Below are 15,134 nucleotides of genomic sequence, written 5' to 3' on the forward strand. Positions count from 1 at the left end.
AGCTGTGCAATTGTTATACGCTTGAAAGGCGGTCCATGGGAAAATAAATGACAAGTACTATTTAAAAGGCATCAACCTCTGAATATTCCCTTCGCCATTTTCTTCTTAATATAATTGTGGGAGATCCTTCTAGTTTCCACCGCGAGTGCTTTTGGAGTTGCTGGTGACACACTGGTTTGGGATTTAAAGATGGTTGCTGCGAGGTGGAACTGTTTTAGTTTTCAGTTGGTTTTTGCGATTAGCTTTATTTCTAGTATAGCTGAGGTTTGCAATGGAGGAAGAACCAGCAGTTTCGTAAGGAATAGTGACTTGTCTCGTGATATGCCACTGGACAGCGATGTGTTCCGGGTGCCTCCCGGCTACAATGCTCCCCAACAGGTATGTTTTCTCTTTTTTCTTTTTTTATCTATTTCCTGTTCATATAAATTTTCTGCTTGTTAAATGGTTAATTTGTGATAGGCAGCTGAAGTTTCTTGAAGAACCTTTTTCCGTTTCTAAATAATCAGTTTTAGGAATCTATTTCAAAACTGTGAAGCCTTTCTTCCAATTGATTTAGTTGGGTTAATATTGTTTGATGATACAACTGAAGGTTCATATAACACAAGGGGACCATCTGGGGAATGCTGTGATCGTCTCTTGGGTAACTCCGGATGAACCTGGTTCAAATTCAGTCTTTTACTGGGCTGAAAACAGTGAACTCAAAAACAGTGCACAAGGCATTGTTCTTACTTACAAGTACTTCAATTACACTTCTGGTTTCATTCACCATTGCACCATCAGGGATTTGGAGGTTTGTACTTCCTCTGCTTTGTTTGAAATCTATGACATGAAAATATAATAGATTCTGCTTCTGGTCGGCCTAATTTCAGTTAGGTTTGTAGTTTGATACCAAGTATTACTATGAGGTTGGGATCGGGAATTCATCGAGACGATTCTGGTTTGTAACTCCCCCTGCAATTGGCCCTGACGTACCATACACTTTTGGTCTCATAGGTATTGTTAATGACTTTGTACGGAGGATTTAAGCCATAAAGTAACTTGTTGATGTGATTTTTACATTTCAAAATTTATCATGTGGGATGCTCCATGTGTATCCTGGTCTTACAACGTTGAGCATTTGAGTAGGTGATCTCGGGCAAACTCATGATTCAAACAGCACGCTCACCCACTATGAGTTAAACCCTGCAAAAGGACAGACACTATTGTTCCTGGGAGACCTCTCCTATGCGGATGCCTATCCATTTCATGACAACGCAAGATGGGATACATGGGGACGGTTTATTGAGCGAAATGCGGCATATCAACCTTGGATATGGACTGCTGGAAATCACGAAATTGATGTTGTTCCCGCAATAGTAGGCAACTTCCTGCTTTCTCCCTTGTCATTTTCTTATGAGTCGATGCATTAAACTAGTTAACTAAATTTTTTTTCCTTTTAACTTTCAATTAATGCTTGCCTTATATCAGAACCGTAATTAGCATAAGCGTATTAATTAAGCAATTGCGGTTTTGTTTCAGAGGGAAGCTATACCTTTCAAGCCCTACACACACCGTTATCATGTACCCTATACAGCATCAGGGAGTACATCTCCTCTTTGGTACTCCATCAAGAGAGCTTCAACATATATCATTGTCTTGTCTTCCTACTCAGCTTATGGTATTAATTTTACTATTTAACTTATTTGTGTGTTGTCAAACAGGCAATAGCAGTCTATAACACATAATTAAATGATGAGCATATGGGATTCCATTTTAGTGGACTTTTCACTAGAACTTAGGGTGATTCATCTTATTACATTAGTGGAAAAAAAAGCTTCATGAGGAAAACTTGGTTCATTGTTTTCTGCCTCATGTAAAAGAACCAAGAAGTTGTAGTTAGCTGCCTTTTAAGTTTGAACTGTTTGTATGCATGTAGCTGATGAAGATATCTGGAAATATATCAATTATCTACTGAAAATGCCTATTGCAGGGACATCCACACCTCAGTACAAATGGCTTGAAAGGGAGCTTCCAAAAGTGAACCGGACAGAAACACCATGGCTCATTGTTCTTATGCATTCTCCTTTTTACAACAGTTATGTACATCATTATATGGAAGGGGAGTCCATGAGAGTAATGTTTGAGCCATGGTTTGTGGAGTACAAGGTTGATGTTGTATTCGCTGGACACGTCCATGCATATGAGAGATCCGTAAGTTCACATCCTCTGTTCTAGAATTTTTCTTGGAAAAATAACTTTGCGAGTTATTGCAGTTACATAATGGTCCTTTGGCCTTACAATGCAGTATGTTTCTCCCTAATTTGATACTCACATCGCTTTGATATGATAATTTGTGTAACACTGACTGCAGGAACGCATATCGAATATTGCGTATAACATTGTTAATGGATTGTGCACTCCCATAAAGGATCCATCTGCTCCGGTGTACTTGACCATTGGAGATGGAGGAAATCTGGAAGGATTGGTGACAGAGTAAGCAATCTCGTTTTAAGATCCATCTCTCCTTGAATCAAAATTCTCTCTGTTGTGATCATTTATCAGTGTTGGTGTTATTGAACAGGATGACAGAGCCACAGCCGAACTACTCGGCGTATCGTGAAGCCAGTTTTGGTCATGGAATACTGGAAATTAAGAACAGGACTCATGCTTACTTTGGTTGGCATCGAAATCAAGACGGTTATGCTGTGGAAGCGGATTCCCTATGGTTGAACAATAGATATTGGAGCGTTTCAGATTCAGAAGAATTATCTGTAGCCACTGCCACCATATGATTTTACATTGTGTCACTTTAGCTAGACAGCCCAATTATATCTGTCAAGGTGTTTTTATTCATTGCAAAACTTACAAGTTTTACTTCCAGTAAATGTAAGGTATTGGGAATAAATGGCTAAAACTGGAATAACCATTAACCAAGCACGTGGTGGTTGCCTTGCGACATGGAAAATGGAGCCCCAGGAATTCTATACTAGACTCGATCTTTGTAAAAACTCTGGAAACAGCCAAAACATTGTAGAATCTCTATACTATTGGGGGCGGGGGGTAAAGTTTTATTATAAAGATAATGCATGTGGGTTTGGAAATGTGAGGGAGATCTCTATTAATGAAGTGAGGGAGGGTCCCATGATTGCTTTTCTTTAGACTCATTAGGGAAATTATATGTTAGCCGAGTTTTTTTAATCTCCAACTTTTAGTTAAAAGTAAAAAAAAAATGTCACTTGTCGTTTAATTAGTTAATGTATCATATTAATAATTTGTTATTGATTAACGACAGTTTGAATAATAAAATAAAAAAAACAATTATTTATAATTCACTATTTATAGATTTGACATTGGTGCTTTTATATGTTAGTTAGATTATGGTACTTAATCTTGTCATAATTGATGCTTTGTTCCTGTCAAAATAGAACAGAAACTATCCGTTCATCTATTTTTGTCCTTTTTGTTTCTCTGTTCGGTTTATTTTTAAAATTTAATGTGTCAAACATATATTACATGCATAATGTTATGTCTGTTTGTTATTTCACATATTACTTATAAAAAAAAGTAGTTAATAGATTTAACCATTATCGTTTGTATCAAGATTAAAATTTTGAAATTAAAAAAAGTAAAGCTACTAAGAATGATCCAATTAGTAAACATGAACTAAATCTATAACTTTACACATAATACAAGACTAATAACATAATTTAACCAAACAAAGTTTACTGTTACTATTGGTTAGGACTAAAATTTTAAAAATCAAAAAGTACAAGGACTAAAATTGATCAAATTAAAGGAGAGGTACTAAATTTACAATTTACACAAAGTATAGGGTTTAATAGCAGAATTTGACCATAAAGTTATGTAGATCAAAGCTAAAGTTTAACATATTTAAATGAAATTAAAGATTTAAAAGGAAAAAAGCGAGGGGACAAATACAGAAAGCAACTAGATTGAAATATTGCAGACATATGTGTTCAATGATTGTCTGCACATAACTGCAGGAGGTTGTAGTTCAACCCTCCATCAGTTATTCCATTGGTTACTTTCGGCTTATCACTACCATTTTATCATTTTTTAAAGAATAATCAGATCATATTTTGGTATTAAATTAATAAACTCACTCATGTCTGAATATAAAAATGGGTGGGCATAAGGTTTAATGAGCAGACCTTCCTCTAATTAGCGGCAGTCGACTGTGGTTCATATCATGAAACCACTTAGACAACTCTTTAATCATGGTTAAATTTTTATCTCATAACCCAAACCTCCGAGAATAATAAAGAAGATAAGAATATTATTTAATTCTTACTTTTTTGAGGTGTGGCAGATCCATTTTACAATTTCCTCAGTTTTATGTATTGTATTCTTATAGAAGTTATTCATTCTATTGAAAGCATATTCTAAAAATAGACACTAGTGAAGGGAATTTTACCAAACAGTCAAAATATACATGAACTAGAAACCAAGAGTCAGTTTCAGTAGGTGTGTTGAAGAGATTCTACAAAGATGGCCTTGCTGAAAGTCTTTGACCCTTGTGCCATTTGTCTCCTCTGTTTGGTATTGAGTGCATCTGAGTTGTGCAATGGAGGAATAACTGGTAACTTTCTAAGGAAAGAGTATTCTCCAGATATGCCCCTTGACAGTGATGTTTTCCAAGTTCCTCCTGGTTATAACGCACCTCAACAGGTAACGCTTATTTCTCTTACTAAACTTCTTCCAATATTTTAATGGGTTGTTTTAAACCTTAGATAGCTGGTTTTCTGAATCATGATAGGTCCATATAACACAAGGGATACTGATGGGAGGGGAGTGATCATCTCTTGGATAACTCCTGATGAACCTGGCTCTGACACAGTTCTCTACTGGTCTGAAAATAGTAAGCATAAGAATCGTGCCGAGGGGATTTTTGTCAGCTATAAGTTCTTCAATTACACTTCAGGGTACATCCATCACTGCGCCATCAAGAACCTGGAGGTATTCTTTTTCTCTTTTTAGTCAGGTTTTTCATCTTAAGAAGCTTAATTTAGTTTATTTATTAGTTAATATGACCATAAGCCAAGTTTAAGAGAAATATCTGGGTATAATTAGAGCTTCATTTCACATTCTGCAGTATAACACCAAATACATGTATGAGATAGGAATAGGATATACTATCAGACGATTCTGGTTTAAGACTCCTCCAAGAACTGGCCCTGCTGTTCCTTACACTTTTGGTCTGATAGGTAACATCTATGTCACCGTCTTATTAACTTTTGGTCTTTGTCGCCTCTGATTTGTCTGATTATACTCTCATAAATTGATTACAGAGTATTGCATGGATTATTTTGATCTGAATCCTAATTGAGCACTTTGGAACAGGGGATCTTGGTCAAACACATGATTCAAATGTTACACTCACACATTATGAATCAAATCCAAAGAAAGGGAAAACAGTCTTGTTTTTAGGGGACCTCTCATACTCAAATGACTATCCGTTCCATGATAATACTCGGTGGGATACATGGGGAAGATTCCTAGAGAGGAATGCTGCTTATCAGCCTTGGATTTGGACTGCAGGGAATCATGAACTTGATTTTGCTCCTCAACTTGTATGTCGTTTAACTCTTCTTGCACTTACTGGAACTGCATATTATTCTTCTTCCATCTATTACCTTTTACCGATTCCACAACCATTTGACTGTAATCTGCTTCCCTGTTCTGTTGCCTATGCACACGAGCAGAATGTCCTAAAACGTCGTTATGTTGCAGGAAGAAACTACACCCTTTAAGCCATATATGCACCGTTATTATGTCCCATATGCATCATCGCATAGTACATCTCCATTATGGTATTCGATCAAGAGAGGCTCAGCTTACCTAATTGTTTTATCGTCTTATTCAGCATACGGTAAGTATATATGGAAGACAACAATGGTTACAGACATTTTTGTTTCTTGTACAGCTGATTTCCAATTTTGATATCGACAGGAAAATCCACTCCTCAATACAAATGGCTAAGAGATGAGCTACCTAAAGTGGATAGAAGCACGACCCCATGGTTGATTGTTCTTATGCACTGCCCAATTTATACTAGTAACTGGCATCATTTCATGGAAGGAGAAACCATGAGAGTGGTGTGAGTCATGGTTTGTCAAGTACAAAGTGGATGTTGTATTTTCAGGCCATGTTCATGCCTATGAGCGATCCGTTAGTACCATCCATTTTTTAATCCAAGGCGGTTTTTTCCCCTTCCAAGCTCTGTTTTGTGCTTAGCTTAGTACCTCAATGCTTCCATTTGACTCCCATTGTTTCGGGTTGCAGAAGCGTATATCAAATATTGCATATAATATTGTGAATGGAATGTGTACTCCTGTTGATGACCAGTCTGCACCAGTCTGCACCAGTCTACATTACCATTGGAGATGGAGGAAATCATGATGGACCCGCTATAGGGTAAATATTAATGCTTATTAATTTGTAGATATTAATGCTTTTATTATATGATCCTACTATGATATTGACTGAGCATTCTGTGTCTGGATTAAGCAGCATGGTGGAACCACAGCCCAGCTTCTCAGCCTATAGGGAGGCTAGTTTTGGTCATGGTATATTCGATATCAAGAACAGGACACATGCCTATTTCAGTTGGCACCGAAATCAAGATGGATATGCTGTCGAAGCTGATTCTTTCTGGTTTCACAACAGTTACTGGAATCCCTTAGGGAAATCCTTTGTAGCTCAATACTAATAAATCATTCATCCAAACTAGTTCTTACAATATAGTAGTAGTTAAACTGTAACGTGCCTCTGTCCGTCATGAAAGAAAAATATATCTTGGATTTTAAGATCAGTGTGAACATAAATTGTCAGCAGAAAACAAGTGTGTGAACACAATTTAAATTTGTCATTTTGTTGGAAAAACATAAAAAACCAAATTAAGAAATATCTTTTCTTTGCACGTATACCAGGAAAAATAAAAACGGATGTTATGTGCATGAAAAAAACTGCGCTTGCTGACAAGAGAAAATGGAAGACAACAAAGGTTTCATCAATATTAAAGTGCGCAGTCGCAGACGTTTCTTACCAACCATGGATTCTTGGTTTTTTCTTTTTCACCTTAATTTTTATTGAAAACGTAGTGAATTCTTCAACATCTGCAAATAGTACTTAAGGATGACGAACGCTGATTTATACAAACTTGAGTTGATTAAGTTTGGCCCTTCCATTGATGACCGAAATCAAGCAATGATATAGAAGAAGTACTTACTACTAATGGTGGACAATAATAATGTGACATTTTTTTTCTATATATTTTCCACTAAGTAGTCTTAGAAATTATTCTATGACAAGACATATATTGCACATGTTGATTTTATACAAACGTTATACGCTTCGACACAGAAGCCGGCTAGAACAGCACGTGACTTATATATATATATATACACTTACAGAACAAAAACGTAAAAAAAAACAAAAAACAAAACAAACCCCTTAAGCCAGGACAAACCCAGAAAAACCCATGATGTATTCATGGCTATTACTGTATGAGTATAGACTGTAGAGTGTAGACGGTAAGGACACAACATTTATAATATCTATATACACACTTATATATGCACCCTATCCCTAAGTATGTATAGTTTCAGATTTCCACGTAAGGTAACATCTAGCTTTGGTTTACATGCACCAGGGGGTTTGCAAGGCGTCCCAGCCAGTTACATCCACAAGGCTGCTTGCGAAACTGCCAGGATCATCCATCACTGGAAAATCTAATGAGATAGCAGCTTCAGCCCAAATCGATTCATCTAAGACGGGCAAGTTCACACACATATTTTCCCAAAACCCATCAATTCCATCTTCATTTTGTCCAAATTTTGCATTGTTCTCCGCCGGGTTCCCTTGAGAATCAATGTTCTCGTTGGGGAAAGAATCGAAAGATATGACCGAGTCATTGTTGTACACAGGTTGTACATCATTGGTCCTGATAATTATTGGGCTATTTGATGAACACGTACCTGAATTATTCAGGTTTTGAGGTTGGTTCCCCATTGCAGCAGCCTGAGTATTGGTTGAAGGTGGTGGATACCGAGGGCCGACACATAACTCTGGTAAGTTGAGCTTGGCTTCAGAGCCGTAGAGTTTGCGAGCGGCAGCATCATAAGCCATTGCAGCTTCATGAGAGGTGTCAAAAGTTCCAAGCCAAAGACGAGCACCACGGTTGGGTTCACGAATTTCAGCCACCCATTTGCCCCAAGTTCTCTGCCTGACACCTTTGTAAGTGCAGATAGCATTCTCTGGACCTCCCTTGCCTCTCATGCACCCTTTTCTCGAGCTAGCTTGAGCAGGCCTCCTTATTTGTTTTCGCTCTCCAAACCCACCCATCACTGATGTTGACATTATTCCAAGAGAGAACCAAAGGGGAAGCAAAATAAAAATGAGGAAAGTGATTTGATAAGCACATTGTCTGAAAGGGAGGGTGAATGATGGTATTTATATGACAGTAAAGGGAGATAAGAGCTCCAACGGGTGTAATTAAGCTTGACCGAAACGTGTCTTAAGATGGATTTGGGATGAAACTTGGCATGGAGACCCTGTTTGCTCGTGTCGACAGCAAAGCTCACTGTCATTTCTCCTAGACACACTTGGCCTAGACTCTTGTCTGTACACAAGCTCAGGTGGCAAAGAGGAAGGAGAATAAAAAAAACAAAAAAAGGGGGGATGGATAATGGTCAATGTAGGGAAATGGAGAACGGCGTGTTTGGGTGATCGGTTGAAGATAAGAACATGGGGGAGGGTTCCGAAGAGGAACACATGACAAATGACAAACTAGAAAGGGGGATTTGATACGTGGGGGCTCCCAGGTACATTGAAGTGGTGGGGGCTTTGGCAGTCAGTGTGAACTGTGAAACCAGGTTCAACAATGGCTTTGCAATGCATTCATGCATCAATCAAGTGGGGCCCATGCTACCATAACTTTTTCCCACAAAGATCCCTTCGTACACTGAATCATTCCCGAGTCGGAATATGAATATGAACTCAGGGTTACAACTCGGTTGTCTTCATCCTATTTCATCTTGTATCTAGACTAGAAAGCCCTGCTCCTTTCTCGTGTCTTGTTACTCTTTTGTCAGAAATTCCCGGGTTACTATCTCTCTTTCACTTTTTTAGTCGTCGTTCAAACTCAATTTACGTTTCACTCTTATTATGAAAATACTTCTAAATTGGTTTAACTTATCTAAAACTCTATTGTACTATTTAGAATATATATTCAATATTAAAAACATTTTTTTTATAAATTTAAGTAAATATTTTATTAGATAATAATTTACGCTTTCAAAAACCAATTTTCTTTTTCAGAAAAAAGGAAAGTATTTTTCAAAATATGGGAAATGAGAAAAATGCAAAAGCCAGCGTTGCTATCAATACAATCTTTCCAAGTAAAGCAAGCTAAAAGTGGAGCATTCCAGTCACATATGGTAAGAACTAAGAAGTCTAGCATCTTCCTTGACGCGATTAATGAAGAATTGCACTTTCTATCCATTTTTTCATAGAGTTATTGCATGCAAAAGCAGCCCACCAAGACCAACTTCGCGGGCGGACTTCCATTTGAAGCCAAAGAACAAAATTAGTAATTATATTAAATAAAAATGGAAGCAATTGTTCAATATGTTGAGATGGCCGAGTTGGTCTAAGGCGCCAGATTAAGGTTCTGGTCCGAAAGGGCGTGGGTTCAAATCCCACTCTCAACATAAATTTTTTCTTATTTTTCAGCTTTTGTTCAAAGCTTACTGGTTTGCAGGGCCATGAGTTTTAGCAAACAAGCAACTGGGCTAAATCGAAGAATGATTAGGAATTTTATAACACCCAACCCAATCATCCCCGAAAAATATATTAGTTATGCTAAGTACTAAGAAAACATTACTACTAAATATAATTGATTTAAACGCTGCTTCACGAGAAGATGCACACTTCAATAAGGGCATGAACATCCAGATGCACCCAAAATGAAGGCTACATCCAAAAAAAGTTCAAAGTGTAAATCCTTATTTTTCTCAAAAGCAAAATGAGAATTTGCTGTTAATTTTTAATATATCATTTTTCAATTTGGTACCATCAAAACTTAGGAACGGGCTTTAAGGAGCTTAATACCTGATTCAGATTTCAGGCAAAGATTGGTCTTACGCAGCTTACTCTATAGCCCGTCACTTGTTTCAATTTGGACCAATAAATACACGACGTAGTTGAAATTAAAGGAAAAAACCAAGAAGAAACCGACAAAACACAAGCCCGAAGCTTTGGGAATTCATTTTTAACCTAGTCATCCGATTTTACTTTTTTTTTTCCGACAAGGCGAAGATGATAAAGGAGGGTGTGATCGTTTCGGACAATTTACTTACCCATTGTAAGAAAGCCATGTTTTCAATTTCTCTTTGGTTGCCCATATTTCTAGGCAACTTCAGTCAGCTAAAAGGATATAGACCATTTAAAAGACCCAGATCACCCCCCTTCTTTTTCTCAAACAAAAAAATAATGGAACCTCTTTTGGCTTCCTTTCTGCTATCTTTTCTTCTTTTCTTTGACCTTTCTTCTGCTGCTGCTTCTCCCTCCCATATCTCCAAGATATTTGAAACTTGGTGCCATCAACATGGAAAAAGTTACTCATCCGAGGAAGAAAAATCTTACAGGCTTAAAGTCTTTGAAGACAACTATGCCTTTGTTACTCAACACAATGCTATGACCAATTCTTCTTATTCTTTGGCTCTCAATGCCTTTGCTGATCTCACTCACCACGAGTTCAAGGCCTCCCGCTTGGGTCTCTCCGGTGCTGCCATTCAGTTTAGGCGCTCCACCCTTCGAGAGCCGCGCCTTGTTCGGGACATCCCGGCTTCATTGGATTGGAGGGAGAAAGGCGCCGTGACTCAGGTCAAAGATCAAGGGAGTTGTGGTATGCTCAATTTTTTATTTTCCTTTTTTGGGTGATTAACAAGCACTGATTTAAGCTTCATCTAGATCACATAGCTTATTTGGCCTATGTTATAATTACCAGAAAATTGAACATTCCATTTGTCTTAATAGACTGCTGTATGATTATTTGGGAACTTAGATAAGCGATGATCCCTCTGGTTTTGAATGATTCTTAGTTCTTTCTAGACTTTTGCAGTTTCCCTTTTAAATACTTAGATTTTATTGGATTAATTTTAATACATCCATTGTAATGCGAAAAATTCTCTCAAGTTTATGTAAATATATCTCATTTACTCTTCCTGCTTAATTTGAATTGATTATGTTATGTGCAATTGAAAAGAAACCACTCATTTGATTTCTCTTCCTTTTGTTTCCTGTTTTCACTCTTCTGTTTTATGGTTCTTAGAGTTTGGTTCAGATATGTATTATGATTATGAATAGGTTTATTCCAACATCATAAGTCATACATGGCAATGTTACAGAGCAATCTTTTAAGTCACAAGTTGTGGCTTAAACTTGTTTTTAATGTAATTTAGATGGAAACAAATCTTATTATTGTTCTTGTTTAGGTGCTTGTTGGTCATTCTCGGCAACCGGAGCTATAGAAGGTGTAAATAAAATTGTCACTGGATCTCTTATCAGCCTCTCTGAACAAGAATTGGTTGATTGTGACAAAACTTACAATACTGGCTGTGAGGGTGGGTTGATGGATTATGCATTTCAGTTTGTCATCAATAACCACGGAATAGACACTGAAGAAGACTATCCTTATCAAGGTCGGGAACATACTTGCAACAAAGAAAAAGTAATGGTTTTTCAATTCCTTAAATCTTTTACTCTTGTCAAAAAGTTTCGTGTTTGTTCAATAACCTCAGTTTTGATATATGTGGTAATTTGTTACAGCTGAAACGACATGTGGTAACAATTGATGATTACACTGATGTGCCTATGAATAATGAGAAGAAACTGTTGCAAGCGGTGGCAACTCAACCTGTGAGTGTAGGTATATGTGGGAGCGAGAGAGCATTTCAATTGTACTCCAAGGTTGGTTTTAAGTTTTTAACTTCTGATAGTTTTCAAAATATACTTTTGTTGATCTGTTATAGTTATGATTAGTGATTATTTATGTGACAGGGGATATTCACTGGTCCATGCTCAACTTCCTTGGATCATGCGGTGCTGATAGTAGGTTATGGTTCAGAAAATGGAGTGGATTATTGGATTGTGAAGAACTCATGGGGTACGAGGTGGGGAATGAATGGCTATATTCATATGATACGTAACACTGGCAAATCTGAAGGGATTTGTGGCATTAACATGTTGGCTTCCTATCCGATAAAGACTAGCCCAAATCCACCTCCTTCACCTCCTCCGGGGCCAACTAAGTGTGATTTCTTCACTTACTGTTCGGCTGGGGAAACCTGTTGTTGTACGCATCGCATATTCGGAATATGCTTTTTGTGGAAGTGTTGCGGGTTGGATTCAGCCGTGTGTTGCAAAGACAATCGCCATTGCTGCCCTCATAATTATCCAATCTGTGATACAAAGAACAATCAATGTCTCAAGGTTGGTAACAAGTTTTTCATTTCTATCTCAAGTAATTGAAGCATGGTTTGAAAAAAAGTCATTTGATTTGTAATGTCAAAATGATACTTGAAGGGCTCTTTTATGGTTGCAGAGGGGTGTTTTTTTTTTTGTGTGTGTGTGTGTGTGCGCGTGTTTGATTATTCCATACTAACGGGCATTTTTATGCTTGCAGCGTGTTGGAAATGCCACAATAATGGAATCATCTGATACGAATCTCGCTTTTAGGAAGATCAGCAGGTGGTGATCCTTTGTTGACAATTGGATTCTATAGAATATATTCGGAGTTGTATTAGTAACACATTTTTCATTGGATTTTCCTTTTCATAACGCTGGAAATTTCTAAGTAGAATATCCACTTTTAACCGATGGATGTAGGCGCCGACGGTAGATATAATAGTCTGTTTATTCTATGGATGTAAAGGCGCAATTTTACGTGAAAAAGAAGGGGAGCTTTTTATTTTTATTTTAAAAGGAATCAATACATTGAAGATAATTGGTCTGGCAATGCCGGCTACCTTGCTTAACTAGTTGGTGTTGCTGCAACTGCACGGTTCAATTGGTGTTGGTTTATACGTTTCATTGAAATAAGACTGAAATTGCAGCGATAAAGTCTAACTGCATGCTTCAACCATGTTAATATCAATAATTCATTCAAGTGGCTAACAAGGAGCAATAGCTAATTGAAAAAACAAGCAGAGATTCCATATCCGTAATTTACAGTTCGTGTATAACGAATTACGCATCAAAATATCTATATATTCACTGAAATTTTTCGCTTGATTAAAGTCCTCATCACGAAGAGGGAAACACGTCTTTCACGGCCGAGGCGGCCGACAAGTAATTAAGGGTGTTCCTTAAAGTTTCCTTCTCTCTTTTTAACCTGGTGGCAGTGTCTTCCAACTCCAGTAAAGCCTGTTGCTCTCTCGGCGCCCCTTCGAATGTGCTCCCCACGAAGAAGGAAAACGGGGTCGGAAACAGATTCCTCCTCAAATCCAGCGTTTCCTTTTCCGGTTTCCCGTTAAGACGATTCGATAACCGAATCACGTCTTTCATGTAAGTCTCCACTTCGCTGGCCAATCCTTCCAAATCTTCGTCCCCGGAGGGTCGGTCTTCGAGCCAATTGACTTCTGCGACAAGATAAGGCTTCGTACGGACGACGTTGGTGATACGGAACCGTTCCTGGCCTTTACATATGAGGAAGAAGCGGTCGTCGACGAGACGCTCATGTTTGACGATCTCACCGACGCAGCCGACATCGGTGGTGCCAGTGACGGAGTCGGAGTAAATGACGCCAAAGCGGAGGTCGGTGTGGAGGAGCGTGTGCATCATAATGCGGTAACGGAACTCGAAAATCTGGAGAGGGAGGATAGCGCCGGGGAAGAGAACCAAGGGGAGAGGAAATATAGGGAGCTCTACGACGTCGTCTGGTTTAGAAGGATCGGTTTGGTGATTATCGGGGAAGGAAGAGGCCGAAGCTCGAAGAGAGCTGAGCCTGTGAAACCTGCGAGATTGAGAGAGAGAAGATGGCTTCAAAAAGGACTTCAACATGGGGTATGGATTGGCTGCGTTAGGGTTTATGGAAGGCTGGTGAGTGAGTGAAGAAGAAGAGTGAGAAGGGATTAGCTGAGGGAGAGCCATTGAGGTAAGACCAGAAGCTGTTTGAAGTTTTGCGTAAACGAAAAGAATAAGAAGAAACTAAAACTGAGAGTACTAGTTTGAGTTCCCCATTGTTGAAGAGAAGGAAAATACTTGCTTACAAGTAGCTCCGATATTTGTTTTTAGAAGGCATTTGATATGTTGAAATGTATTCTGGAAAAGCTTAAGCTAGGGAAGAAAAAAACCAGTGGTATATGTGCCATGAAGGAGTGGATAAAATTGTGGGGTAGAGGGAATTCGGGGCTGAAAATGTGGATTGGAGAATCCCACGTGGGAGTTTAGTTATCTGGATTTTTGTGGCCCATTTCTTCAACTTTTGGACGTAAATTTTTGCATTGGACAATTGTGGTGCTGCTGCCTACTGCTTCATCATTTCATCACAAATGCAAGGGGAAAATAATATCTTTCTCAAGACTTGGATTTATCATTGATACAAAATTTGGGATAATGACTAAGAATTTTAACTGTTTTTGACGACATGTGTCGTGATTTTATTTGTTTCCAAATTTCCTGAAACTAATGAAAATTTATTAATGTCAACAGATTTTTACTTTTTTATATTATATATATAAAATCTAAAAGCTACAGGAATTAAAGAAAAAGAGTTGAAGCCCAAAATTACATGACCTTTCATCATTCAACCTTACCCTTTTAGCATTGTGTTAAATAATTATTTCAACCTTATAAATCTGTTTAATAATTACTTTCAAGTTATACCCACAATATGAATTTATTATAATCTAATAATATATCATTGTATACAATGGCACGTTCCTCGTAAAGCAAATATGGCCGAAGATGTTATGAAAAAGCTAGCGAGGGACAGACAAGTTGCGCTGCGCTTCTTCCAAAACCCACCTACTGTGGTGGCAGCATTGATTGAGCAAGACAGGGAAGGTGCCGCTGCTGATGGCTGTTAGATAATTTGGTTGGGTTTTATCTAGACTTGTTCATGGGTCGGGCTA

General features: G+C 38.0%; 4 protein-coding genes, 1 non-coding gene and 1 pseudogene across 5 annotated transcripts; 4 read left to right on the forward strand and 2 right to left on the reverse strand.

Moving 5' to 3' along the window:
• Positions 1–118: 118 nt before the first annotated feature.
• Positions 119–3,307, forward strand: LOC107905479 (purple acid phosphatase 2-like). The gene is made up of 8 exons (NM_001399830.1): positions 119–378; positions 590–790; positions 882–993; positions 1,126–1,355; positions 1,519–1,657; positions 1,970–2,190; positions 2,351–2,472; positions 2,561–3,307. Exons 1-8 carry the CDS (start codon positions 190–192, stop codon positions 2,769–2,771), a joined length of 1,425 nt encoding a protein of 474 aa, NP_001386759.1. The 5' UTR covers positions 119–189; the 3' UTR covers positions 2,772–3,307.
• An 848-nt stretch (positions 3,308–4,155) lies between these two features.
• LOC121217781 (purple acid phosphatase-like) lies at positions 4,156–6,806 on the forward strand (annotated as a pseudogene).
• A 481-nt stretch (positions 6,807–7,287) lies between these two features.
• On the reverse strand, positions 7,288–8,492 carry LOC107905478 (dehydration-responsive element-binding protein 2D). The gene has a single exon (XM_016832137.2). It carries the CDS (start codon positions 8,356–8,358, stop codon positions 7,639–7,641), a length of 720 nt encoding a protein of 239 aa, XP_016687626.1. The 5' UTR covers positions 8,359–8,492; the 3' UTR covers positions 7,288–7,638.
• A 1,137-nt stretch (positions 8,493–9,629) lies between these two features.
• Positions 9,630–9,710, forward strand: TRNAL-AAG (transfer RNA leucine (anticodon AAG)). The gene has a single exon. It is a non-coding gene; the product is annotated as a tRNA-Leu (tRNA).
• Positions 9,711–10,228: 518 nt separating this feature from the next.
• LOC107902646 (low-temperature-induced cysteine proteinase) lies at positions 10,229–12,976 on the forward strand. The gene is made up of 5 exons (XM_041094058.1): positions 10,229–10,906; positions 11,496–11,731; positions 11,830–11,970; positions 12,061–12,492; positions 12,686–12,976. The coding sequence occupies exons 1-5, from the start codon at positions 10,318–10,320 to the stop codon at positions 12,755–12,757; spliced, it is 1,470 nt and encodes a 489-aa protein (XP_040949992.1). The 5' UTR covers positions 10,229–10,317; the 3' UTR covers positions 12,758–12,976.
• A 157-nt stretch (positions 12,977–13,133) lies between these two features.
• Positions 13,134–14,702, reverse strand: LOC107905476 (lon protease 2). The gene has a single exon (XM_016832136.2). It carries the CDS (start codon positions 14,149–14,151, stop codon positions 13,306–13,308), a length of 846 nt encoding a protein of 281 aa, XP_016687625.1. The 5' UTR covers positions 14,152–14,702; the 3' UTR covers positions 13,134–13,305.
• Positions 14,703–15,134: the final 432 nt, after the last annotated feature.

This window comes from Gossypium hirsutum, chromosome D05, assembly GCF_007990345.1.
Source record: "Gossypium hirsutum isolate 1008001.06 chromosome D05, Gossypium_hirsutum_v2.1, whole genome shotgun sequence".
Lineage (NCBI taxonomy): Eukaryota > Viridiplantae > Streptophyta > Magnoliopsida > Malvales > Malvaceae > Gossypium > Gossypium hirsutum.